This window comes from Chaetodon auriga, chromosome 19, assembly GCF_051107435.1.
Source record: "Chaetodon auriga isolate fChaAug3 chromosome 19, fChaAug3.hap1, whole genome shotgun sequence".
Lineage (NCBI taxonomy): Eukaryota > Metazoa > Chordata > Actinopteri > Chaetodontiformes > Chaetodontidae > Chaetodon > Chaetodon auriga.
Genome location: NC_135092.1, coordinates 15149528 through 15170983, shown reverse-complemented (window position 1 = coordinate 15170983; position 21456 = coordinate 15149528). Strand labels below are relative to the sequence as shown.

The 21456-nt window shown below is 39.3% G+C and overlaps 1 protein-coding gene across 1 annotated transcript in view; it reads left to right on the top strand.

Moving 5' to 3' along the window:
- Positions 1-21456, top strand: part of brinp1 (bone morphogenetic protein/retinoic acid inducible neural-specific 1) — a 112492-nt gene that overhangs the window by 63940 nt on the left and 27096 nt on the right. The window contains exons 4-5 of the mRNA XM_076758512.1: positions 1515-1684; positions 18515-18620. Of these exons, the coding sequence (XP_076614627.1) occupies positions 1515-1684; positions 18515-18620 (276 nt within the window). The remainder of the gene's footprint in view (positions 1-1514; positions 1685-18514; positions 18621-21456) is intronic.

Sequence of the window (21456 nt, the reverse complement as noted above, 5' to 3'; positions counted from 1 at the left end):
TGCAAATCAGGGAGATTGTCTGGTGCTCTGTAAATATTTGTCCCTGTTACTGCTCTCAGCTTTCGCATTCTTCCCCTTCAGACGCTCACTGAAAGGTCAGTGGTTTCCGTTTAAATGCGTCCATGCCCTGTTTGCCTGTGGACATTCAAACTTGACATATAGTCCATACTGTACACACGCACGGTGACGGGTGAGGCTTTTTTTGGGGTTGTCATTTCTCACCTCTCCTATTTTAATTCTGAGCATAGAGCTGCATTTATGGAGAGGGATTAGACACACGCTGATTTTCTTGTGCGCATAATCAGTTTTGTATTCACAGTAGTTGTGACCTCATTACAGTGGCAGTGATTTTAAATTCACATCACACTCAAAGTGGGAACTCTACCTCTTTACTTCAGAAAATAAGTAAGGATTTCAGGTCTACCCGAGTCTGTGTTTTGGAGTCTTTGTCTTAATTCTGGCAGATAGTTATGTCAGCAAGACACCAACCAAATTCCAACCAGATTGTCGTTGATTTAAGAGACAACAACTTGGTTATTTAAGCCGTTCTTCTGTGGCTTAAAAGCACATTTGAAAAGAACAGAGAAAAGTGCTCCCTATCTGTGTTGAGTACGGGAAATAGAGAGAAATGATTTAACACCTCTCCAGCCTGCTTGTTAGTATCACCGCACAGGGTCAGTAATTTCATTTAACCATGCACATGGATACATTTGGTCAGTCATCCAGATGAAAGGGGAAGAAAAAAAAAAACAGTGGAAGTGTGGTAATCCAGGAACATGCCACACAATCCTACTGTAAGGATAAATAGACACAATCCTCCTCAAGTGGCTCCACATGGTTTTAACACCTACTGCTGCAGCTTCACACTCATCTCTGTTTTTTTTTTCTCAGCATAATTAAATCTCTGCAATCACTCATGTTATTTTTTTATGTGTGTGTGTTTGCATTCAATTCGTCTTTTCCCCTCCTGGGGTAGATGTGGGGAAAAAAAAAAAAAAAAAAAAAAAAAGATACCGGATATGATATATTTGTTCTCCACGGGATAAAATTCCTGTGGTATTGGGGTAAAAATTCTATATCACTAGACCTCTCATGGAAATAATGCCATCCCAATAGGGGTAAATCCGGGGACATTTCTGGGGACGGTGCCAGCTGGGGATAAAGCAGCAAATACTGAGACAGTTCCTGGAAAACTGGGGCATCTGGTTTCTCAAGCTAAAACTGCTTGCCTTGGTATTCAGACCTCTGACTTATCTCTACTGGTAAGAGCTCTATTGGCAGCAGAGATAAGTCTGGATTGGACTCCCAAATGAAGATATCTACAGTATACCCACATTATTTATTCAGTGCACCTTAAATTTAGGTAATTTCTTCAGTTGAGACCTTAAATATTTTTACTCACTGTTTCACTTTAGCACTTTAGAGTACATCAGGTGTTCTTTTTCCCCAAAACTTCCAAGGCATTAAGTACGTATAATCCTAATCATATTTCCGTTTCCTTGTGCAACCTGCAGGAGAGGAGGCGCTGACGATGTACCTGGCCAAAAACAAGCTGGACAGGAAGCTTGCCAACGCTACTCAGAACGTGGAAGCCCTTCATCAGTTGGCCTCGTCCTACTTCATTGACCGTGATGGCACGATGAGGAAGCTGCATGAGATCCAAATATCCACCAATGCCATCAAGGTTAGTGCATATTGAACATGCACATACAAACACATGTCATATGCCAATACGGCTCTGCTATGAAACATGGAAGCACTACCTGAGGAATGTCTTACAAGCACCTGACAACTGGATTTTCAGAATAAATAGAAATGCATCGTTTTTTTGTAAACTAGTATTCATTATACTGATGATGCAGTTTTTAGTATATAAACAACCCTTATGACAGCTATAACAGCAAGTCCATCCTCAGCAGAAAAAACAGCTGTACAGACTGACCTTGCAAGTAGGTTATTACGACCCATATTTATGTTTACTGTTTGGTGGCAACCTCTAGCGGCTGGAAAAATTATGACGGGAGCAAAGGAGAATGTTACGTGATGTTGTATAAAGAGGAAGAAAGTCTGCATTTGGAGGAAGGTGGAGTGGATGGATGGGTCAAACAAACACAGATCTTTCACCCAAGAGACCGCTATTTGTGTCCCGTGTGAAAGCGAGAAGTCAGCACTGACCCATTTTAAGTTGCACAACGCACTTATGCTACATGACATGCACAACACGCTTATTTTAACCCATGATCTTTTTTCTAAATCTAATTAGTGATGAGTGATGAAAATAAATCAATGCAGAAGATGCTACCACAGGCCGAGGGATGCAAGCAGGTGCAGATTGTAAAACATACATTTTCTTGCATGTGACTGAGTCGCATTCTCTGTGATTCTAGACACGTACTTCCTGTATGCATATTCATCACGTCAGGGTCATTTGAAGAATTTTATCACATTTTGCCACTAGGAGGTGCTGAAAATGACTTACCCATGAACATTAACCAACAGTAATTGGACACACAGACTGATTTCTGCATTTTCTTTTTATTTATTTATTTTTTTCTGCTGGAGACAGTCTCCTCTTTCTCTCCTGTTTCTGCCATCAGACAAATGATTAAAAAAAGAAGAAAATGGGATTTTTAAGCTCTGTGAACCTTCTGCCTGCAACTGCTTGTCAGCTGTGGTCATTCGCATGCTCATTCACCCAGAGAGACAGAGGAGAGGGGGCCAGGGAGAGCAATTGTGAAATGTAAAATATAAATAACATCGAGTAAAACCAAATAGGCCAGGGCTTCGGAATACCCCTCCCTCGAGAGCATGTTCCAGTAATTAGCCCAAATGTTCATTCATGTCTCAGGTGAAGAGAGAAGAGGTATCAGCATGGAGTAAGGTTTATTTTCAAAACTCATTCAAATACATTCACTAAACCCAATTCATGATCAATAGTAAAAATCACAATAATAACATCAAACATGGCTCGGTATTCTACTTCCTTCAGAGAAGTTTCTCTGTACTAAATCATGCAAGCTGGTGTTGCCCTTGTCATCACTTTATCAAATGGCATGTAAACACACAAATCAAAGTATTTCAGTCAGCTGATTATTACACCCAGACCTACAAACATGATGTCAGAATTGTAATGACTTGTCTTACTCCTAACATAAATTTCATCCAGTGCTTGATGACATGGAAGCACTTAAGGCTGCTTTACTGCCAGGAAAACAAAGTATTAAAACGAAGCATGGCCACAACAATTCAGGCCCTGCACAGTGTCTAATAGTAAATCAGTCCTATAACAAAGAGGCAGTAATAAGCATTATAATTCCATGTGTATGTCTGTGTAACAAATAAATAATAGAGCCCAGGGCCCCAGAAAACATCCCCTGCCTGCTATGACCTTGCTCACGTGCACCTATTTGCAAGACAATACATATTGAATTGTTAAGTTGTGAACTTGACAAACAAGTCTGCAGTTCAGCAGCAGGGACCGCTGCCATCTATTATTCTTCCAGTATACCCTGATAACCCAGAGCACCTCTGCGTAGGTTACTGACAGTGAACTGCAGCCGTACATGTCTAGTGTTATTCCACCCAGGTATGTTCACTGATAAGTAAATATGCCAAATATATCACCTCACACATGCTCAATCCACATGTTTACTGTGTAGTGACAAAAACAATATACTCATTATGCAAATGTATTTCTCTCCAATTCTTCTCTTTTAATGCGCACTTCAGCTACAAAGAAACCACCACTGTGTTGTAGATAAAAGAATAAAAAACATACCACTTCATGAACTTCAGTATACCTTACACTCAATGACACAAAATTCAGGAACGGACAATAAGATAGCTGTGCAGTAAATCGAAAATGTTTATTTTTTCTATTTTCAAACAGGTAGGTGGGAGAGAATACTTAAAAGCACATACTTTTGAAGCCTCGGCACTGGAAAAGCTTTATTTCCATATGGAAATAGAGAGAGACAAATAAACAAGCCAACAAAACTGCTGCTAGAATTGCGTTGCCTGCCATAGTCAAATTTCACCTACTCTGAGTGAGCTGGCTGGTGTTAATTTCAAGCCCAGGTGATCATAATTATTGAGACCTGTCTGGTTTTCCATGGGTCTGCAATCATACAATTCTTAGCAGAAATCAGATTGCAGATGAGAAAATAGGCTTTGCCACAGAGAAATTGGAATGACACGCGATCGTATAGACTTTCATCCTGCAGCAGTGTGTCACCTTTTGTAAATCAGTGGACCCTCTCAAGTCTGACTGCAGGCTGACAGATTTTGGCTCCAGAGCCCCATTTGAAAACATATGTTGTCAACTATGACACGGGACAATGTCTCCCTTTATCTGGGGACCTCCTCAGATACCCCTTGTGGGTTCTATAGACCACAATTTGTGAACCACTGTCTTACAAGATGAATCCCTCACAATCAAGAGTATAGATGCAGTTAATCACGTCCAGTTTTCTTAAAATAGCGTTGATTAAAAAACGCTTTACATTTTGTCATCCTTCAGCTGAATATCATATTGGCATGTGGTTGAACATCCGTTTGATATAATTTAACACAGCTGATTGGAGAGCTGTGAGTTTCACACAGTGACTGAAATGCTGCAGGACACCATTGTTGGTATTTTTAACACTTTTGCTGTAAACAGCACCATCAGAACACTATTTTACTGTGAATATGGCACTAAAGTCTCATCTGAGCTAAAGATTAATGGGAAATATCATCACTCCATAACTGCATCTAGGCTGTTTTGAAATGTTTATTTGTCATTTGATTGAATTCAGATGTCTGGGGGCAACAGAAATTATATTTATAAGTTTCACTTATTTGGAAAAAAAAATGCACATTATCAAAGCAAAGTGCAGTTACAGAACTTTAATTCATTGTGGCTGGCTTATTTAAATAATGCGCAGTCAGCACCAGGCTGTTGCAAAATAACCAGACAAACGTCTGTGCACATCAAGCTGCTTGCTTATTGTAGGTATTCTAACCGAAGTGCTAGTTTTTGCACTGCAGATCAGCAGGAGTGTAGGCATCCTGGAGGCATATTGGAACACAGACTACAGAGATCCATGAAAACTAATTTAAACTTATCTCTCCTCTCTACAACATCAAACATCCTCAGGACTGCCCATTTCTGCCAATCCTCTTTCCATGTCTTCATCCCGGGTTAGTGGGATGCAGCAGCTGCAGGCCTGATGCCCTGCTTAGCCAGTGGGTCTGGCAAAATTAGCATTGATAAAAATGCACTTTTAATTGCAATGGCCGAAAAGTTGTCAAAGAACAGAACAGTTGCTCAAATGTTTTAACTACTCGATGGTGATAGAGCGGGAAACATGTCACTGATTATTATGTTATTGTAAATTATTATATAATTATATATCACAGCTATTAAAAAGTAGGAGAAAGTGCAGCATTAGATGAGCCAACATTTTACACAGAGTGTGCATGGATGCTTCTGTTAATAAAAAAAAAAAAGGGCTTATATGTGTATATATGTGCTGGTCACTGAAACACAAAACCTTTAAATTCCTTTGACATGATAACTACTTTACAATAGTTTATCAGTGTAATAATGTATTATATGCTCATTGAAAATATCTTTCATTGAGTTAATTGTTAATATTTTTGGTAAAGTCTAACAAGACGAATGACAGCATTCCATTCCTTCCTCTGCTTTTTATTATTTTTTTCATTAAATACTTTCCTTTTACTTTCTCTGTTGCTTGCATGGTAGAATGATTTATTGGCTTCTTCTCCGTATAGCGTTGGCATTCGCTGAAATTTTCCACAAGTCCGAAGCTCCCACAGCTGCTGCACCTGTGCCTGTGCACCTGCACAAAAACCTCCAGTTCAACTCACCCATACACCCACCAATGCTCCACCTCCCTGTCTTCATTCAAGGAGCACCTTCCTAGCTTTTTGTTGTTGTGAGTGACAAGTGGATTAAGGGGCTCTGGCAGATGAGACTCCAGGTAGCAGGAAGTCAAGCATGACAAAATTAAGCAGACCTGACAGTGGCTGCTGAGTCAGTTTCTCTGGAAGGGAAGGCAGGAGGTGTTGAGAGGAGAGACTACACACACACACAAACACACACTCACTCACACGAAGTTACTGCAAAGCTGAGTGGACTGCATGTCTGCTGATCAAGACTGATGGACCTGTAGCATATGTCAAGAGGTGAGGCGTTGTCTGAGGGTGGAAAAGGGCTCGGAATGGATTGGAGATTGAGTGAGTTTGTGAGTTGGTTAGTGGGAATGCAGGCATGCGAGATAGCTTGTCTTTCACCTATCAGGTATTGCATCCTCTGAGAGTTAGTAATGACTTGTTTGAAACTCACAGTGGATGTCTATTGCTCTTCTAACAGGATAAAATAGCAGCTTAATAGGCTTGCTCTATCAAGTGAAACAAACATTGCTGGGTGGGAATGGCTGGCTACATATTGTGGTTTTTTTTTTTTTCTTCTTCTTCTTTTTTTTTTTTCTTTTTTGGTACACTGCACCAGTGATGTACCTTTGAAGGGGGCTTCACTTTACAAGGAAATCAAGTTTTTCCAAATTTTCTGTGTGATGAGCTTCATTTTCTAGGCTTATTTTCTGGCTAAGCATAGTGGCCAATTGCCTGACGGTCCCTGAAAGCTTTGGTGTGTGTGGTGATTTGGTTAATAAGTTCGATGATAAGTAACATAAGATGAGTAAGTTATTATATAGTCTTAAATTTCTGTCCTGTAGAGGGGCCTGGTGTCATAGTTTAGTTCAATACCTTCTTTTTTTCAGACTATAGTGGTTATATGATGCTTGTCTCTACAGAAATTTGCATTACCACAAACTACTTGACACAAAGGAAATCAAGGAGCACATCGAAGACTCGATATGTACTCAAGATGCAATTGTATGACCAACAATTTGTTGCGACGTGGTCCTGACAGGTACAAGAGAATGTAGAAAAGAGGGTAAAGAGTAAAATAGGCATAAATATGCATAAATGTTCAGGAACATATTATCAAAGGACAGAGCTGGTGCAGCCTTCAGGAATGGCCAAGTGTCAGTTTCCTAATAGGCTGCGAGAGGAGTCCAGGGCACCTTCTCCTCAAAGAAAAATGTTTCCTATCCTCTGTACTATAATTTGCATGGCATAAAACTTTAGAGCCGTATGCAGGACTCTAAGTCTTTTATTGATGTGCACATAAGAACATGGAGCTAATGGATGGATATGCCTATGTCTCCAGACAGCGTTAGATTAAAATATTGGTGAAATGAGAGTTGAAACAACTTAAAAAAGCAACAGATGAGCAAATTTTATGGACATATAAAATATTTTCAATTTGATTTAATCTTTCAATGACATTTAAAAATGCAGATACATACAGCATAGTATGACAAAATCAGCTTAAGGCTGAACTCCTGTTGTCATATCTCTCCACTATAAATAAAGGCAGCATAAATTGCAGTTCTCCAGTCACGTCGCCAGCAGACAGACAGTGATCAGAATGTGCAGAGAAAGCAAAGTCCAGCAGAAGGCATGGATCTATAAACACAGAGAACAAGGGCTTTGCTCCTCCAATATTGATTCAGTATGGCTGTGAGACCAGCTTTGGAGTGCAAACTTACAATCAGGATGAAAAACACGTGTCAATACAGCAGAAATGTTTTAGACATTTCCTGTCTCTAAGCAAGCAGGTTAGAAATCAGGTTCACTTTGTTCCACCATTATTTTTTTGTGAGGCAGTTGTCGCTTTAGCCTCGGAGGGATTCATCATTTCATTAATTTCTTTATGATTAGCTCATTTTCCAACAGTTTTTAATCACTCAACATGCAGCATTTTTAAAGCAAATTTAAAAGATATTATAGGGAGCATTGTACCTTCACTATACCATGCCAATATTCCACTTTTCTTCTGCTTCATTCCCCAGGGTCAAAAAAAGGAGAGCCTTCCTCTCTCCAGTTCTGAATGCCCAGAAATTAATAAGCAAATGTATGCAGATGGCATTATACTAAACTACTGATGCAATGAATAAAACTGCTGATTATCTGATATTTTCTCCAGACGCTAAATGCATTGAAATATGTATGTTCTCTTCCATCAAAGATAGATTTCAGCTATGATAATTATCAGCCTGAGGCAAACATCTGGGTATACACAGAGGTTGGAGTGGTGGAAGAAGAACTCAGATCATTTAAAAAGTAAAAGTTGGAATCAGAATCACATCATGGTCTTCAAATACTTCACTACAAGTAGAACTCTTGAATTTCAAATGTTTCTTCAGTAAAAGCATAGAAGTATTTCTCAGCAAAATGTACTTAAGTTAATGTGGAATTTTATATTATTCCACTTTGATATCTAACAAAAACATTTAAGAGTATTACGATTTTATAGTTTGTCAGTGTGGAGCCAATTCGTATGTTACTGGGTAGATTAGTAGTACAGTACTGCAATGCGAAATGGAAATATTTATAGTATAATACATATAGTATAATATTTATATATAAAAAGTATAATCATCTCAAACTTGTACATATGTACAGAATTTGATTAAATGTACTTATTAACATTGCTTTGTGCCATATTGTTGTTATTATAATTATTATTAGCCGTATTATAACTTTAATGTGAGATTATTAAAAGAGCATAAAATTACAGATCAAACCTTTCGATCTATAAACAAATAGCAATTACTTACAACAAGATTTAGAAGATTTTTAGAATTTACAAGATTCCATCACAAACTAGTTGTACAATACTGAAACCACCGATGATTTCTCACAGCCTCTTACACATGATACCTGTCTTTTGTGCTGTGTCAGGGTTTTTCCTTCCACTGTCTGCAACAAGGTACAACAGAAGGGATTTCAATATCAAGCAAACAAATGTGGTCAGAAAACCTTGCTGATTAAACCCTTGTTACTCAGGGAGTACCCATTAGCCAATAAAGCAAATAAATAAGTAGATAAATAAAGCCCCCTGACAAGTGCTGTTACAATACACCAACCACAATTGCATTTGATTTTGAAGAGAAAAGAGGCTACATATTGTGCAGATGTCAGGGACAAGCTGGTGGATGCCCCCTCCCTTCTACAAAATGTCCCAAATGGTTTGCCGCCAGCTTTTCTTTGGCTCTTCGCCTGATATCACAGAACTGTTTCCTATGATGGATAGCAGTTTTCCTCCAACCAAAACAAAATAGTAACCAAATCTGTTTTCTTCCCCTGAGGAAATGTTACATCAGGTTTGGTTGCTGACATAAGATGTGGCAAATTCATATATAGTATGGCAAATCTGAAAAATCTGTCAGCTACACATTATGACAGTGTGCCTTTACTGCACTGGACAAGTAGAGATCCAGTGTATAAGTTAGGTCTAGTGATAGTGTGTAAAATCCATTTTACAGTTAATTCAGCTCTACAGATTTACATTCAAAACATTGTATGATTTAAAGTCCAACTGAAATCAAATAAATGATCCATGTTTTCACAATAAATAATGTCACAAAAATTATTTCTAGGAAGAAAATTACAGCATCTTGCAGTCCACAGAGTGCACCGTCAGGCCTTAGCTATCACCACCGAGTTTCCCAACGTATGGTTTTCCTTGATGCTTGAAAAGGGAGGGGTGAGGCGAGGGATGTTTGATTGGTTGCAGTCTGCAATATCACCACTAGATGCCACTAAATCATGCACGCTGGTCCTTTAATGTGCTGCAGCTGAGCAGCTAACTAGCATTAGCCTATAAACTGATGTTAGCAGTGCACTTTTTTTCTGCTGAATGTTTGTCAGTTGGTTTGTTCAACAAGCTAAAGGTACAGGAAAAGACAAGTGTTCATATTTGTAAGTTAGAGAAGAAGGAGATTTTAGCAGGAAAGCTAATGTGGTTGTTCAAAGTCTGTGGCTCTCGTGTAGCAGGCTGCTGTCTGGTTCAGTCTGACTCTGCCTATGATAGAATGTGGAATTTACTACTTAATGCACGATTGGATTGGCTGTATCGACATAATGTCTGCATCTGTTGATGGATAGTTAATAGTATTGAGTTGAATTAATGCAAAAACAGGATGTGCCATCATGAACCTAAAACATAGAAAATACACTTTTTATTCATTTCGGTTTCTGATTTTTTTCTCAAATGAGGACACAGGTGACAAAGTAATTTGCATAGCAGATGCGTGTGCTGTAGAAGACAAAAACTATATGATTTAACTTCAGTTGAACTTAAATGCATATCTGCAGTATATCAAAACAAAATGTATGCCGAGTATATTTTTTTCAAGCATTATTTGATTAACTGTGTCATTATCAGACTACTAATGAGGCAGCGGAACAGTACGTGAACATCAGGGCAGCCAGCAGGAAATATAACAATCAGTCTTTGATGTCATCAGACATCTGTGCAGGCTAATGCAAAGCTTTCTCATTATAAACTCAGTCGTCTTTTCATCAGCGAGAAATACAAACAATTGTTTGATTGTTATTGGACTCCTACAGGTGACACATGCTGTGCAAGCTGCAATGGTTTGAATACTGAAAACACATTATACAGTGCTTTTAAGAGCATGTACAAATTGGTCCCTAAGTAGCACTGATTTTATTGTTGAAATAATATAAAATGCAAAATTCACTAGTAATCAACATCAGTGATAAACAAAGTATAAAACATGAGATATACTTAAAACAACAGGGAATAGCTTTCTCTATGTGTGTGTTTCCTTTGTGCAGACCATGTCCAATTGCTTGCCGCTAAATGTGTGGACGGGTACGTGCATAGCGGCTGGCTGAATTTATCAAACCTTTCATCCTTGATACCCGGTTCTGTCTCCCTCAGCTTTTGCACTGCTTAAGAGGTCTTAGCTACATGTGAACGTTAATCAAAACCAAGACGTATCCCCACTGTGCTGCTGGTGCCCTCCGCAGAATCTCCACAGAAGCCTTATTTACCTGAAAGTCACATATCCAGAAATACATGGGCTAAAACAAACGCTTTTTTCCCCTCACCTTCCCATGTGCATTGAGCTGCGTAATGGAGATAAAAGTTAAAACAAAAGTAAAGAAGACGTGTATATGTAACTTAAAGGTGAGTTACAAAACCAGACATGACTATAGAATGAATCTTGTCTCTCAAATTGTCTTTCAAAGCTACGGCTAAAGCTATCGCAGCCTGCAAACACACAAAGACAAACAAACAAACACACATTAGAGCTGCAGTGCTGAACAAACTGGCCTGGGGTTAAGATGTAATGAGATCGTCCAGTATAGAGGAATCCTGATATACATCATTTATCTCCATGAATGTATTGCTGCTGCTTTATTAAATAGAAAAAAAATCACAGAACCCATTCAACATGGAGGTATTATGCATTTGTACTGATTCATAAATCATATTTTCTTCCTTCTTCTGTCAAAAGATGTATTCATCACCATTTTCACTTCTTTCCCAACTATGCTTAAGCACTGGGCGACACAGCTCTGATTCCTTTGCCACTCGTGTACCAATTTGTAATCCTTTAGCAGGAAGAATAATTCATTTAACATGATTATATTTCTCTACATACATTATACATCAGTGGGGTTCTAAAACAAAGCAATATATATATATATATATAGTCCATACAAAGAGTGTTCTCTTCCCACTGTGAGCAATATCATACCTCGCTTTTAGAAATAAATGATGTGGTTGTTTGTCTTTGTGTGGTTGAATCTGTTTGCTGCACTCCAGTGGGGAGTGAGGGTCATTTAGGAATGAAAATAAGATACCCAATGGAGTGTTTTAATGGAAAGAAAATGTCAGTTTTATGAGTTCCTTCCTGTGGAAAAGTGTGATTATGCAGGAAGAAGTGCGATTAGGAATTGAGTGCATACGTGCTCGCGTGCTATCGCATGTGAGTGAGTGCGTGTTGCCGACTGTGGCGTGTGTACTGTGTAGTCATTCATGCATGAAGTGTGCAAGTATGCATTCCTTGCTGGGGAGTGTGCTTACTGCATCCCTCACAAGGTCACCTATCCATACAGTTGCTGTGGACTGATTTACACCAGCGCTCAATATGCATATTTCCTGATGATGCTGCAGAGCTGTGGGTGGTGGTCGTGCAGCAGCCACAGCCACACTATCCTGTGTCTCACACCACAATCCAGTCATATGAGCCTCATGTGAGGTAAAGGAATTTTAACTTGTATACAATATGACCCAGATTTTTGTCGACTGCAGTAGCCAAGTTTGGAGCAGTTTACACCTAATTTGCATTTGCCACGAGCAAGCATGACGGATTTTATATGCAGTCTTGCTTGTGTTGCACATTTGAGGGTACAATAGTTATAATTAGAAATGCCCCAAAGTTAACCATTTTCTGAGTATCTTTTCAAACAAATGAGTTACATTAAAAGGGGCTTTTACAGAACAATTTTGTATTTTCCAAAGAATGCACGTTTAATTATTCATCCAAGGAATGCTATGGAAGTATATATACATGTGCTATTACACGAACAATCAGGATGTGACTTTTGGTAACACTGTAGCCACATGTTATATGATAGGAACAAGGCAGAAAAAATGTCCTCAGAGATCTTCAGGCTTGGAGAATTACTTAGGAGCACGTCTCTTCATTTCTATGTATCCAGAAATAGCAAGTCATTAAGAGAATGGCAGGTGATGGGCATATTAGGAAGGCTCAGTAGAGGCGATGCGTAATGAAGACAGTTCAACCTTACAGTACTCTTCCCTGTCCCACTCACCCATCTTATTGCCTTCATCCCTTGTTTTCCTTATCTCACATAGCTTCAAACCGCCTTTTATTTCTCCGCGGTCTTTCAAGTTGAAATGCAACCCAGGGACAAAGTGAGGTTTGGTTTCTGAGAAATATTCTGCTCGCAGTATGGTTTGAAAACCAGGAGTGAGAACACACTGCTCCCATGACGAGTTACAGGAATTACAGAAATAATGAGAGCTCCATATGCTGTGATAATTTTAATGAACTTGGTGGAAAGTGGTTTTATTGCTCAACTGAAACAGTTGATAGACATCCAAGGGTGACATGTAATGCATATGATTTCTCCCCCTCCATTATCACAGGACTGCAGTGCTAATGTAAAGCTAATACTGATTAAGTCCAGAGATTTAGAGCCTTTTTAATTTCATTCCATGCATTACAGTAGAACGTTATTTAATTGGAAGTAAAAGTCTGGTCTCCTGTATTTTCTATTGACAGGTGGGGACGCGGATGTAAGCATATGGGCCAAATTCACATAACACTCCCTCAAAATGACAATAAGGTGTAAATGATGAAACAATCACTGTTTTCAGCATTGTTAGAAAGATGTTGATGACATCTTATTTGAAAATGACCCACTTCTCAATCTCTCTAATTAGGTACAAGGAAGTCCTATGACATTTATCCAACAATTTATGCTCTGAGAGGCCGACAATTATCTCAGATAATTCACAGTGCTCCATGAAAAGTCTATTTTGTAATTACGCTCAGTAAGAATATTTGCATTGCCTAATGTAATAACAGCATGCCTTTCCTCGGTCCTGGGGCGACTCTTGCCTCCGATGTTGACTGCTGAGACAAGAAATTGTCATACTGCAGGAACTTGATGAGACTTTGAATTTGTGCTTTACCAAACACATGTGCATTGGAGTGAAGAAATCCATGCTAAAAACACATGTGCAGTATATGTACAGGACAGTACAGTTGTTCACTATAGGTGCCTAATTAGGGTGTGTCTATGAAGCCACTTCCAATCAAACAGCACTAAACATTTCTGTTCTAATTTTTGGGCAGTTCAAACCTGGAATCCAAAAAAGTTGCGGCATGTTTCACACAAGTTGGGACAGGAGCAACAAAAGACTGGAAAAGATGTGGAATGCTCCAAAAACACCTGTTTGGAACATTCCACAGGTAAACAGGTTCATTGGTTACAGGTGATAGTATCATGGTTCAGTCGCTCACAAGCGAGGATGGAGCGAGGTTCACCATTTTGTGAACACATGATTGTATGAAGGATATTAATACATGGGCTCAGGAACATTTTATACAGCTGTTGTCTGTAGAAGCACTTTATTTGCACTGATTGCATTGTATTTATTTACATTTTACACAGTGACCCAACTTTTAAGGTATCTGGGTTGGTATAAGGAGTAGATTGAGATTTCAGCCTGTAACCAAAAAGTGCAAAAAAAAGAAAATAAAATGCTCCAGGTCAAAATATTTGGCTGGTGCACTGCTTATGCATGTATTTGACAGGCATGGGTTCATAGGGGATTCATTCTGAAAAGAAAGAAGTGATGTTGAGTCTCAACACAAGCCCACACACATCCAGAACCCAAATATCCGTCTACACGCACTTGATGTGCCGTAGCTGCATTTTATGTATGTCACCAGGACGAGTTGTACATCAAACAAAAAGCAAAGAAGTTTGCACGGACAGGGGAAACTTAGTTTTCCAGCATTTGGGACTTGGGGAATAGTACGTGTATAGCTGGTTGCCAACAGAAAGTACAGAAACAAAAGAAACTTGGGATCTCATGTGCATCATCTCTTATTTATTTCGTTAGACGATTTTCTTGATGACAGATGACAATTAGAGAGGATGTTCCAGAACCGTGGTTTCTGACTGTTGGCTGTGATATAGTCTGGGCCCAGCGGGATTCCACTGTTGTGTTCTGCTTAATAATCCAAATCCTCTAAGTCCCCCTCGGCCCACTTCAGTCCTTTGATTGCTCCTTGTATTTTTATTACGTTATACTCCATTTTCATAATCTGGTGCACAGTACTCTTATGGTGTGTGCTGGAGAGAAAGAAAGGAGAGAGCCTAACAAGTGCTGCATATGCTGTCCTAAAGTCATTCAGATTACAAGGGTCAGTCTCTAATCCATAAAGCTGGATATGTCTGCTTCCAATTCGGATTAATAATTTTGGGGGAAAATTACTCTGGTAAACTGGCTGTGGCAAGCTGTGCTCATGTTTATGCACATCCATTAGAGTGTGTATGTGTGTGTGCGCATGTGTGATTTGTGTGTAACTTGTAATGTAAATGTGCCTGAGCAAGCCATTGCCACCTGGGAACATGTCCGTTGGCGACAGAGGACAGATATTCATTTTGCTCTGTCACCATGGATCATGCAACACAACCTTTTGAAGGAAGTAATTCATTCGGCGATAAGCACAACAAAAAGCGAGGAAAAAGAGCACTGTCAGCAGCCATCAAGATGGTGGAGTGTGATAGGCAAGTCGAGCTCTGTAATCAATCTGCACATGCACTTTATGCAAGGCCATGCAGTGCATTTCAAAGTGCTTGGCTGGAGGGAAATAAAGAAGGGAACATGCTTGGAAACTGTGGACCAGTTGGGCGAAAAATGCAATGAGATGTTCATTAATGTCACTTAAACCTTAAACAGTCAAACAAAATAGTTCCCAGTTTTCTGAAAACCAGGAAAACATGTTGTGTTTTGAGTAATATTAGACTGACAGACCTCTATAGTCTGAGGTCAGTAGATATTAAATGCTAATTAGCGCCAGATTGGTTTTCAGGTTTGACACCCAGGTGGAACTGTTAAAAGTTCATGCAAGCCAAAGAGGACTAAAGTGCATTGTGGGATGTTTGTGTCCCATCCATGTACCTTCATCAAAGCTTCTGAAGATCCCGCAGCCAAGTCAAAACATTTGCTGTACCTCGACATCTGGTAACAAGTAAAACTCTTCATGACGCCTTTAAATGTGATCGTTTACAGTATTTTATGAAGAATCTTAGCAATACCGTAAAGCATTTCATCATGCATAATGTGATAGTTCCATATGAAACGGACTTTAGATTATTATCTCATATACAGAGCACAGCATACTTTCAATATAACAGCAGCAGCTTGAGAAAAGCAATTTTACTAACCGGTAGGACCTTGTCTTAAGTTTTAGTAATCTATTCTGTGTCATTTGGATTACATTAACTTCCAGGATATAAACAAGGTTTTATAGAAACAAAAATAAACAGACTAGACTTGATGAACTTTCTAGTTCATTAGTTCAGTGTGTGTGCATTAATGAAAGCATATTGCAGAGGCGGAACATTATTAAAGAGTGTTGGTAGCGTAAAGAAATTACACTGACCTTACTGTGTATTATTGCTTTTATTTTATATATTTTATGACATCGCAAAAGTATTGTGCAATATTTCTATGGTAGCTAACGATGTTTCTCTGTCACTCTATGTTGAATCTACTACTGGTCATTAAAGTTTACCTGTTTTTAACACGTACACATTATGAATGTCGCTCCAATGCAACAGTAACATACTGTAATATACTGATAGGTATGTTCAGTGTACTCTGACTTTCCTTAACAGTAAAAGGGATTAAATCATACAGTGCATACCGTTGTCATGTTCCAGCACTGTGATGTGAATGCCATGTATCCAAGGATGATGAAAAATGGCTTAGTTTACTCAGAGTAAAGCCACTGAATAGTAACATCGTATAGTTCTCCTACAGAGTCTGGCTCTGCCTGTCTCCCTCCCTGATTTTGCATTTTCCCCCCAACAGCCTGATGGCAAGGCTAAGATATACATCTGTCTAATTTCTTGCTTGTCAGCCCACCATCTGCTGCTGTATCAACATTAAAGACAGGAAAAATGGTATCACACTGTCAATCACAGACACACACACTAGTTTAGAATGCACAAGTTGCTGAGGCCATAGGTGGGGGATATCTTTCAAACAATTTGGTCATTTTTATTTACCAGATAATGTGATGATTTTCTGCCAGGTTCAGCATGACTAAAGATGTGAAGCCCTTCCTCAAGACTCCACTTTGAAGCACATTTCAGTGATTGGTTTCAAGTGCAAGTCGCAACTCGTTTTTGGTGTTTTAACATAGTGTAAAGGGGGGCTTATAACAGTTCACGTGTATATGTACAGAGAGCACAATGGGTTACAATAACCAACATAATCGAAACTCATCAGGTGTGTCCTAATTGGTACCAGGCCTAATCCTGTGGATCAGCTTGGAATGCCCTCCAACTGTTTCCAAGTAAACCAAAAGTAAAAGTTTCTTTTTTAAGTGAGGTAACTACGCTTATTTTGAAGTAAACCATGATCGTTTCCTGAATCCAACCAATAGTTTTGGTACCTAATCCTAAAATAAAAGCTATTTCACAACGTTAACCTCTTTATTTTGAAAGTGACATCAAGGGGTCCTGACCAAGTGCCTGTATATGACAAGTTGGGAGTGAGAATGTATTGGACTAGCAGGTGAACAAGGAACATAGCCAGATATTTCATTGTATTACATTCACCAGGTGCCTAGAAACATGATGCTAACATTGCTCTGTATCTGCTGTTTAGATACGAAACAGCCGCTTGCTAACAAATTCACCTCACTAGCTAAAAAGGTGATACAATGTCAATATTGTGTGTTCATTTCTGAACTTAAAATAAAACAACTGTCAAATAGATTTAGTATTCGATTACTGTCTTAATTGTCTGCCATGTATTATGTATTATAGATCTGCTTCTAGGCATAGACTTTTTTTTTTTTTTTTTTTTTTTTTTTTCCGTTTGTGCTCAACAAAGACCTGAAAGAGACAAAAGGTTTTTGGTGAGATTCACCCACTCTCTCCCTCAATCTTCTTCCCTGATTTCTATCTCATTTGGCTCTTTGGAAACTTGTAAAAATACTATTAGGGACTACTGGAAGGACTTAATGGGCAAAGGCAACTGGAAGGAGAAGAGTTTTCACTCCCTCCTTTCTTTTCAAGAGCAGCCTCCTCAAGGTCTCTCATGTGGAGGCTGTATATTTTAAAGCAGCCTCTTCACCTCTTCATCTGAATAGCGTCATTATTTCTTTTGACGGTGATTCAGGGTGGGCTACAAGAACGGCTGCTATAGTCTCAGAGCTATTGTTTGGAATGGAACAAGGTCAAGTGAAATGGCCATTAATGCTTCTCCCTCGAAAAAGTGTTTTTAAAGTGACTCGAAAAGAAATCGCATCCTACCGAGTTGGACATGTCAGCGACTGCTACACTAATGATGCATTGTGCAGAGGTGTTGTTTAAAATGCAATTAATCCTTCTTTTGAACATTGAGTCAATTAGTCCTCAGATTATGGTTGGTGGGGAAAAAAATGCTAAGGTTATAAAACATGTTTCTTGTGTGAGAACCTGTCTCAATACATGCTGTCACTACACAATCACCCTTTGTCCGTGGGCCACAGGGTGTTAAATATACTAGTGTGGACTAAGTCAATCAAAAAAGAAACTTCACTAATGACTGTTACATTATCCACTGACAGCAGTCATGAACAGGTGTTGACGTCGTACTGCCAGCTGTTAATTGCTGGTAAGTCTTGTGATCCCTAACTTTGTGATGAGCGCTGCAAGAGGAATGCATCAGAACAGAGTATTGACAGTGTATGATTTATGTGCATGCAAATGTTTGCACCAACACACACTCAAACACACGCACACACACGCCGCAATTGCCTGCTTCTCAAATATGTCTTTCATTTTAGTTTTAATTCTATTGCAGGTGACAGAGACACGGACGGGGCCACTGGGATGCAGTAGCTATGACAATCTGGACTCAGTTAGCTCAATTCTTCTGCAGAGCCCTGAGAGCAAGCTTCATCTGCAAGGTAAACAAACCCAGCATATCAATATTTTCCATCTGCTGCCTCGTGATGTTTGACATGACAGGGCAGCAGGGTCAAACTCCATTTTGGCCTTTAAAAGCAGACATCTATAGTTGTACATGAAATGCTCTTAGGTGGAGAGGGGAAACAGTTTGTGCCTTGTCAAAAATAGAATGTGGGTGCGTTTTTTAATTGGGACTCGGATAGATTTGCTCTCCCGATCCCCTCTGAGGATTGCAATATGACTCTCTGTGGTTATAGATGTTCTAACATGTTAAGTCTCTTTAAGCTTTGTTCAAAGACAGGCCTGAATTCATAACAGTTGCATGAACTGTGCAAATTATTCAGACGTAAGAGCAGAAACTCACATTGTCCATGGTACGGCACATAAAGGTATTGTTCTACTTAACCGTCTCACTTAACTATCAGTATTAGTGTCAAACTCTGATTTATTTTTAGTCCATCAAGAACGTATTCAACATATAAATGACTTTCATCAGGCTTCCTCAGTGTTAGAAAAGGAATCTAATCGCAAAGCATTCACAGATCATACATCAGTGGATGCAAACACCAACTTTTACTCATTAGTGGCTCCATTCCTTTAAGTGAAAATAGTTCTGTCTTAAACATTGACACATCTAATAATTAGCCGAAGAGAAGAAATTGCTCGCGGTGACAGCCACCCTGGGGAGTAAGAATGATGAAACACTGTGTAACTGTGGTCAAGTGTTTGAATAGAGTGATTGGTTCTTTGATTTATTCAAGTTTACGCAGGTTATTAAAACCAGTTTGAGAATCAGAGAGGCTTATTTTCAATCCAACCCACAATCTCCCCCCCTTTCCCTTTCAGAAAGGGATCAGTACTCGTCCTCTAAAATCAGAGAACTAAGTGGTTTGTCAAAGAAACACTTTTAAGTCCTCCACTGCCACTTACTCAAAGGACTCTATAGGTTTTGGGAAAAGCTTTATTGTCATGCACCAAATGTATTAGCCTTCTGCTTTGAAGACTGTTTTTTTACCCGATTGATAGATGACAGGCCTGCCAAAGATTCTTTCTTTTGGCTCGATAATAACCCCAAAAGAATGGAAAAGCTTTTCTGGGTGATTTCTGGCTTAGAGTTTTGTAGTAGACCAAGTTATTGGTGTGTGTGTGTTTGTGTGTGTGTGTGTGTGTGTGTGTGTGTGTGTGCATGCGTGCGTGTATTTTGTGTGATAGGAGGTGTTGAGTGTTCTCCTGAAAATGCGTTCTTTTAAGAGCAATTATCGTCTGCCTTTAATTAGAAAGACAGCTGATGGTGTAACTTCTTCATCAAGCGTAGTGCCCTTCAAAGTGATAGCACTTCACACGCCGCATGTAGAGGCATGTAGTCGATGGAGAGCTTTAAGGTCTACTCTGCTCAAATACATTTCTAATGAAATCCAATCATTGAATTCACTCTACAGTTTACCTTCGGTCGTGAATATGAGGTTAAATGTAACAACGAGTCTTATTTTATCCCCTGGTGAACCATATGTATTCCTCTCAGATCAAGCCAGTCTTGTGCATTTGTATTTCTTCCCCCTGCACATATGAAACTGGCATAGGTTAAACCTTTTCATTCATGTGGGTCACAGCCTCTGGACTGCATCGAGTCCCATGTTGGCAGGATTTTGTCGAAGTCAGTCACCTTCAAAATAATTGGGGGGGTTGACTCTACTGGAAAGTGCAACATAAAGCCTTTACATATTGTTGTAGATCGCTAGAGTTCTCTGTTTTGGAAAGATATGGACTGAGGTTAAGATACAGGATGCTATGGGCTATTTTTCCTGTGTGTCAACAAACAAGATGATGACAGAGAAGTACAGAGATGGTCCTTAAGTTATACAACATGACATTGGTAGTGTTCTCATAAAAAAAATATTGGCAATAGTATTTTACTGGCATTTAGTATTTTTATAATCTGTACAGGATGTACATATTCATAGTTGATTTTCTATTCTATATCCTGCATACTTTTTATCTCAACCCTTCTATGCCACCTTTTTTTGGGTTTTTGTAATACTTGCTGGCTGTAAACCACTTAATTTCCCTGGTGTGGGATCAATAAAGTCTTATCTGATCTTATCTTATCTTATCTGATCAGTCTGTACGCTGTGTCCAAGCATGGCCGACTGTTTGATAGGGCTTTGCTACATGGGTGAAGCTAAGCGGCTGCCAGGGTGTTGACAGATACTTTCTTGTTGTTCAGGTGGATTGTTAAGGTGTTGCGAGGTTGTTGCTAGCTGCTGTGGTGTTTCATATGGTGGACATTTCCAGCTAGGGTGTTTTTTGTCCACTCGGATGGCACAACATGTTTGGTACAGTGTCTCTGGCCATTTTAGTGCATTGATAGGTGGTTGCTACCGTCTTCTCTGTGCTGGAGTATTTGGAGTTATTGCTATGGTAATTCTGAGTGATAAGAAAAATACATTCACTCCACAGAAAAGAAGGTATAAAGCACCATCTCAGCAGCATGTTTAATTTTTTCCCCTTTTGTCTGGGTGCACTTAGAATAATTGGATATGAGGAAAATTGCAACTTAATGGTTGAGCCTTTTGGAACAACTTGTGAACCTCGTAGTGCCTCCCAGAGCAGCTTGATCTTCTTTTATTCATACAAAACACAGATTTACTGTATCCCTTGGCTGGTCTTTATAGTCAGTGCCCAAAAAATAACAGCTCTGACAGCATTGTCCTGTTCTTTGACAACACGCCATAAATGGACTTCACAAACTATCCCTTGAGGAGGAAGACACTGGCTGGGCCCATGACTGCTCTTATAAGCACTAGCAGCTCTCAGCACATCTATTGAACACCCACC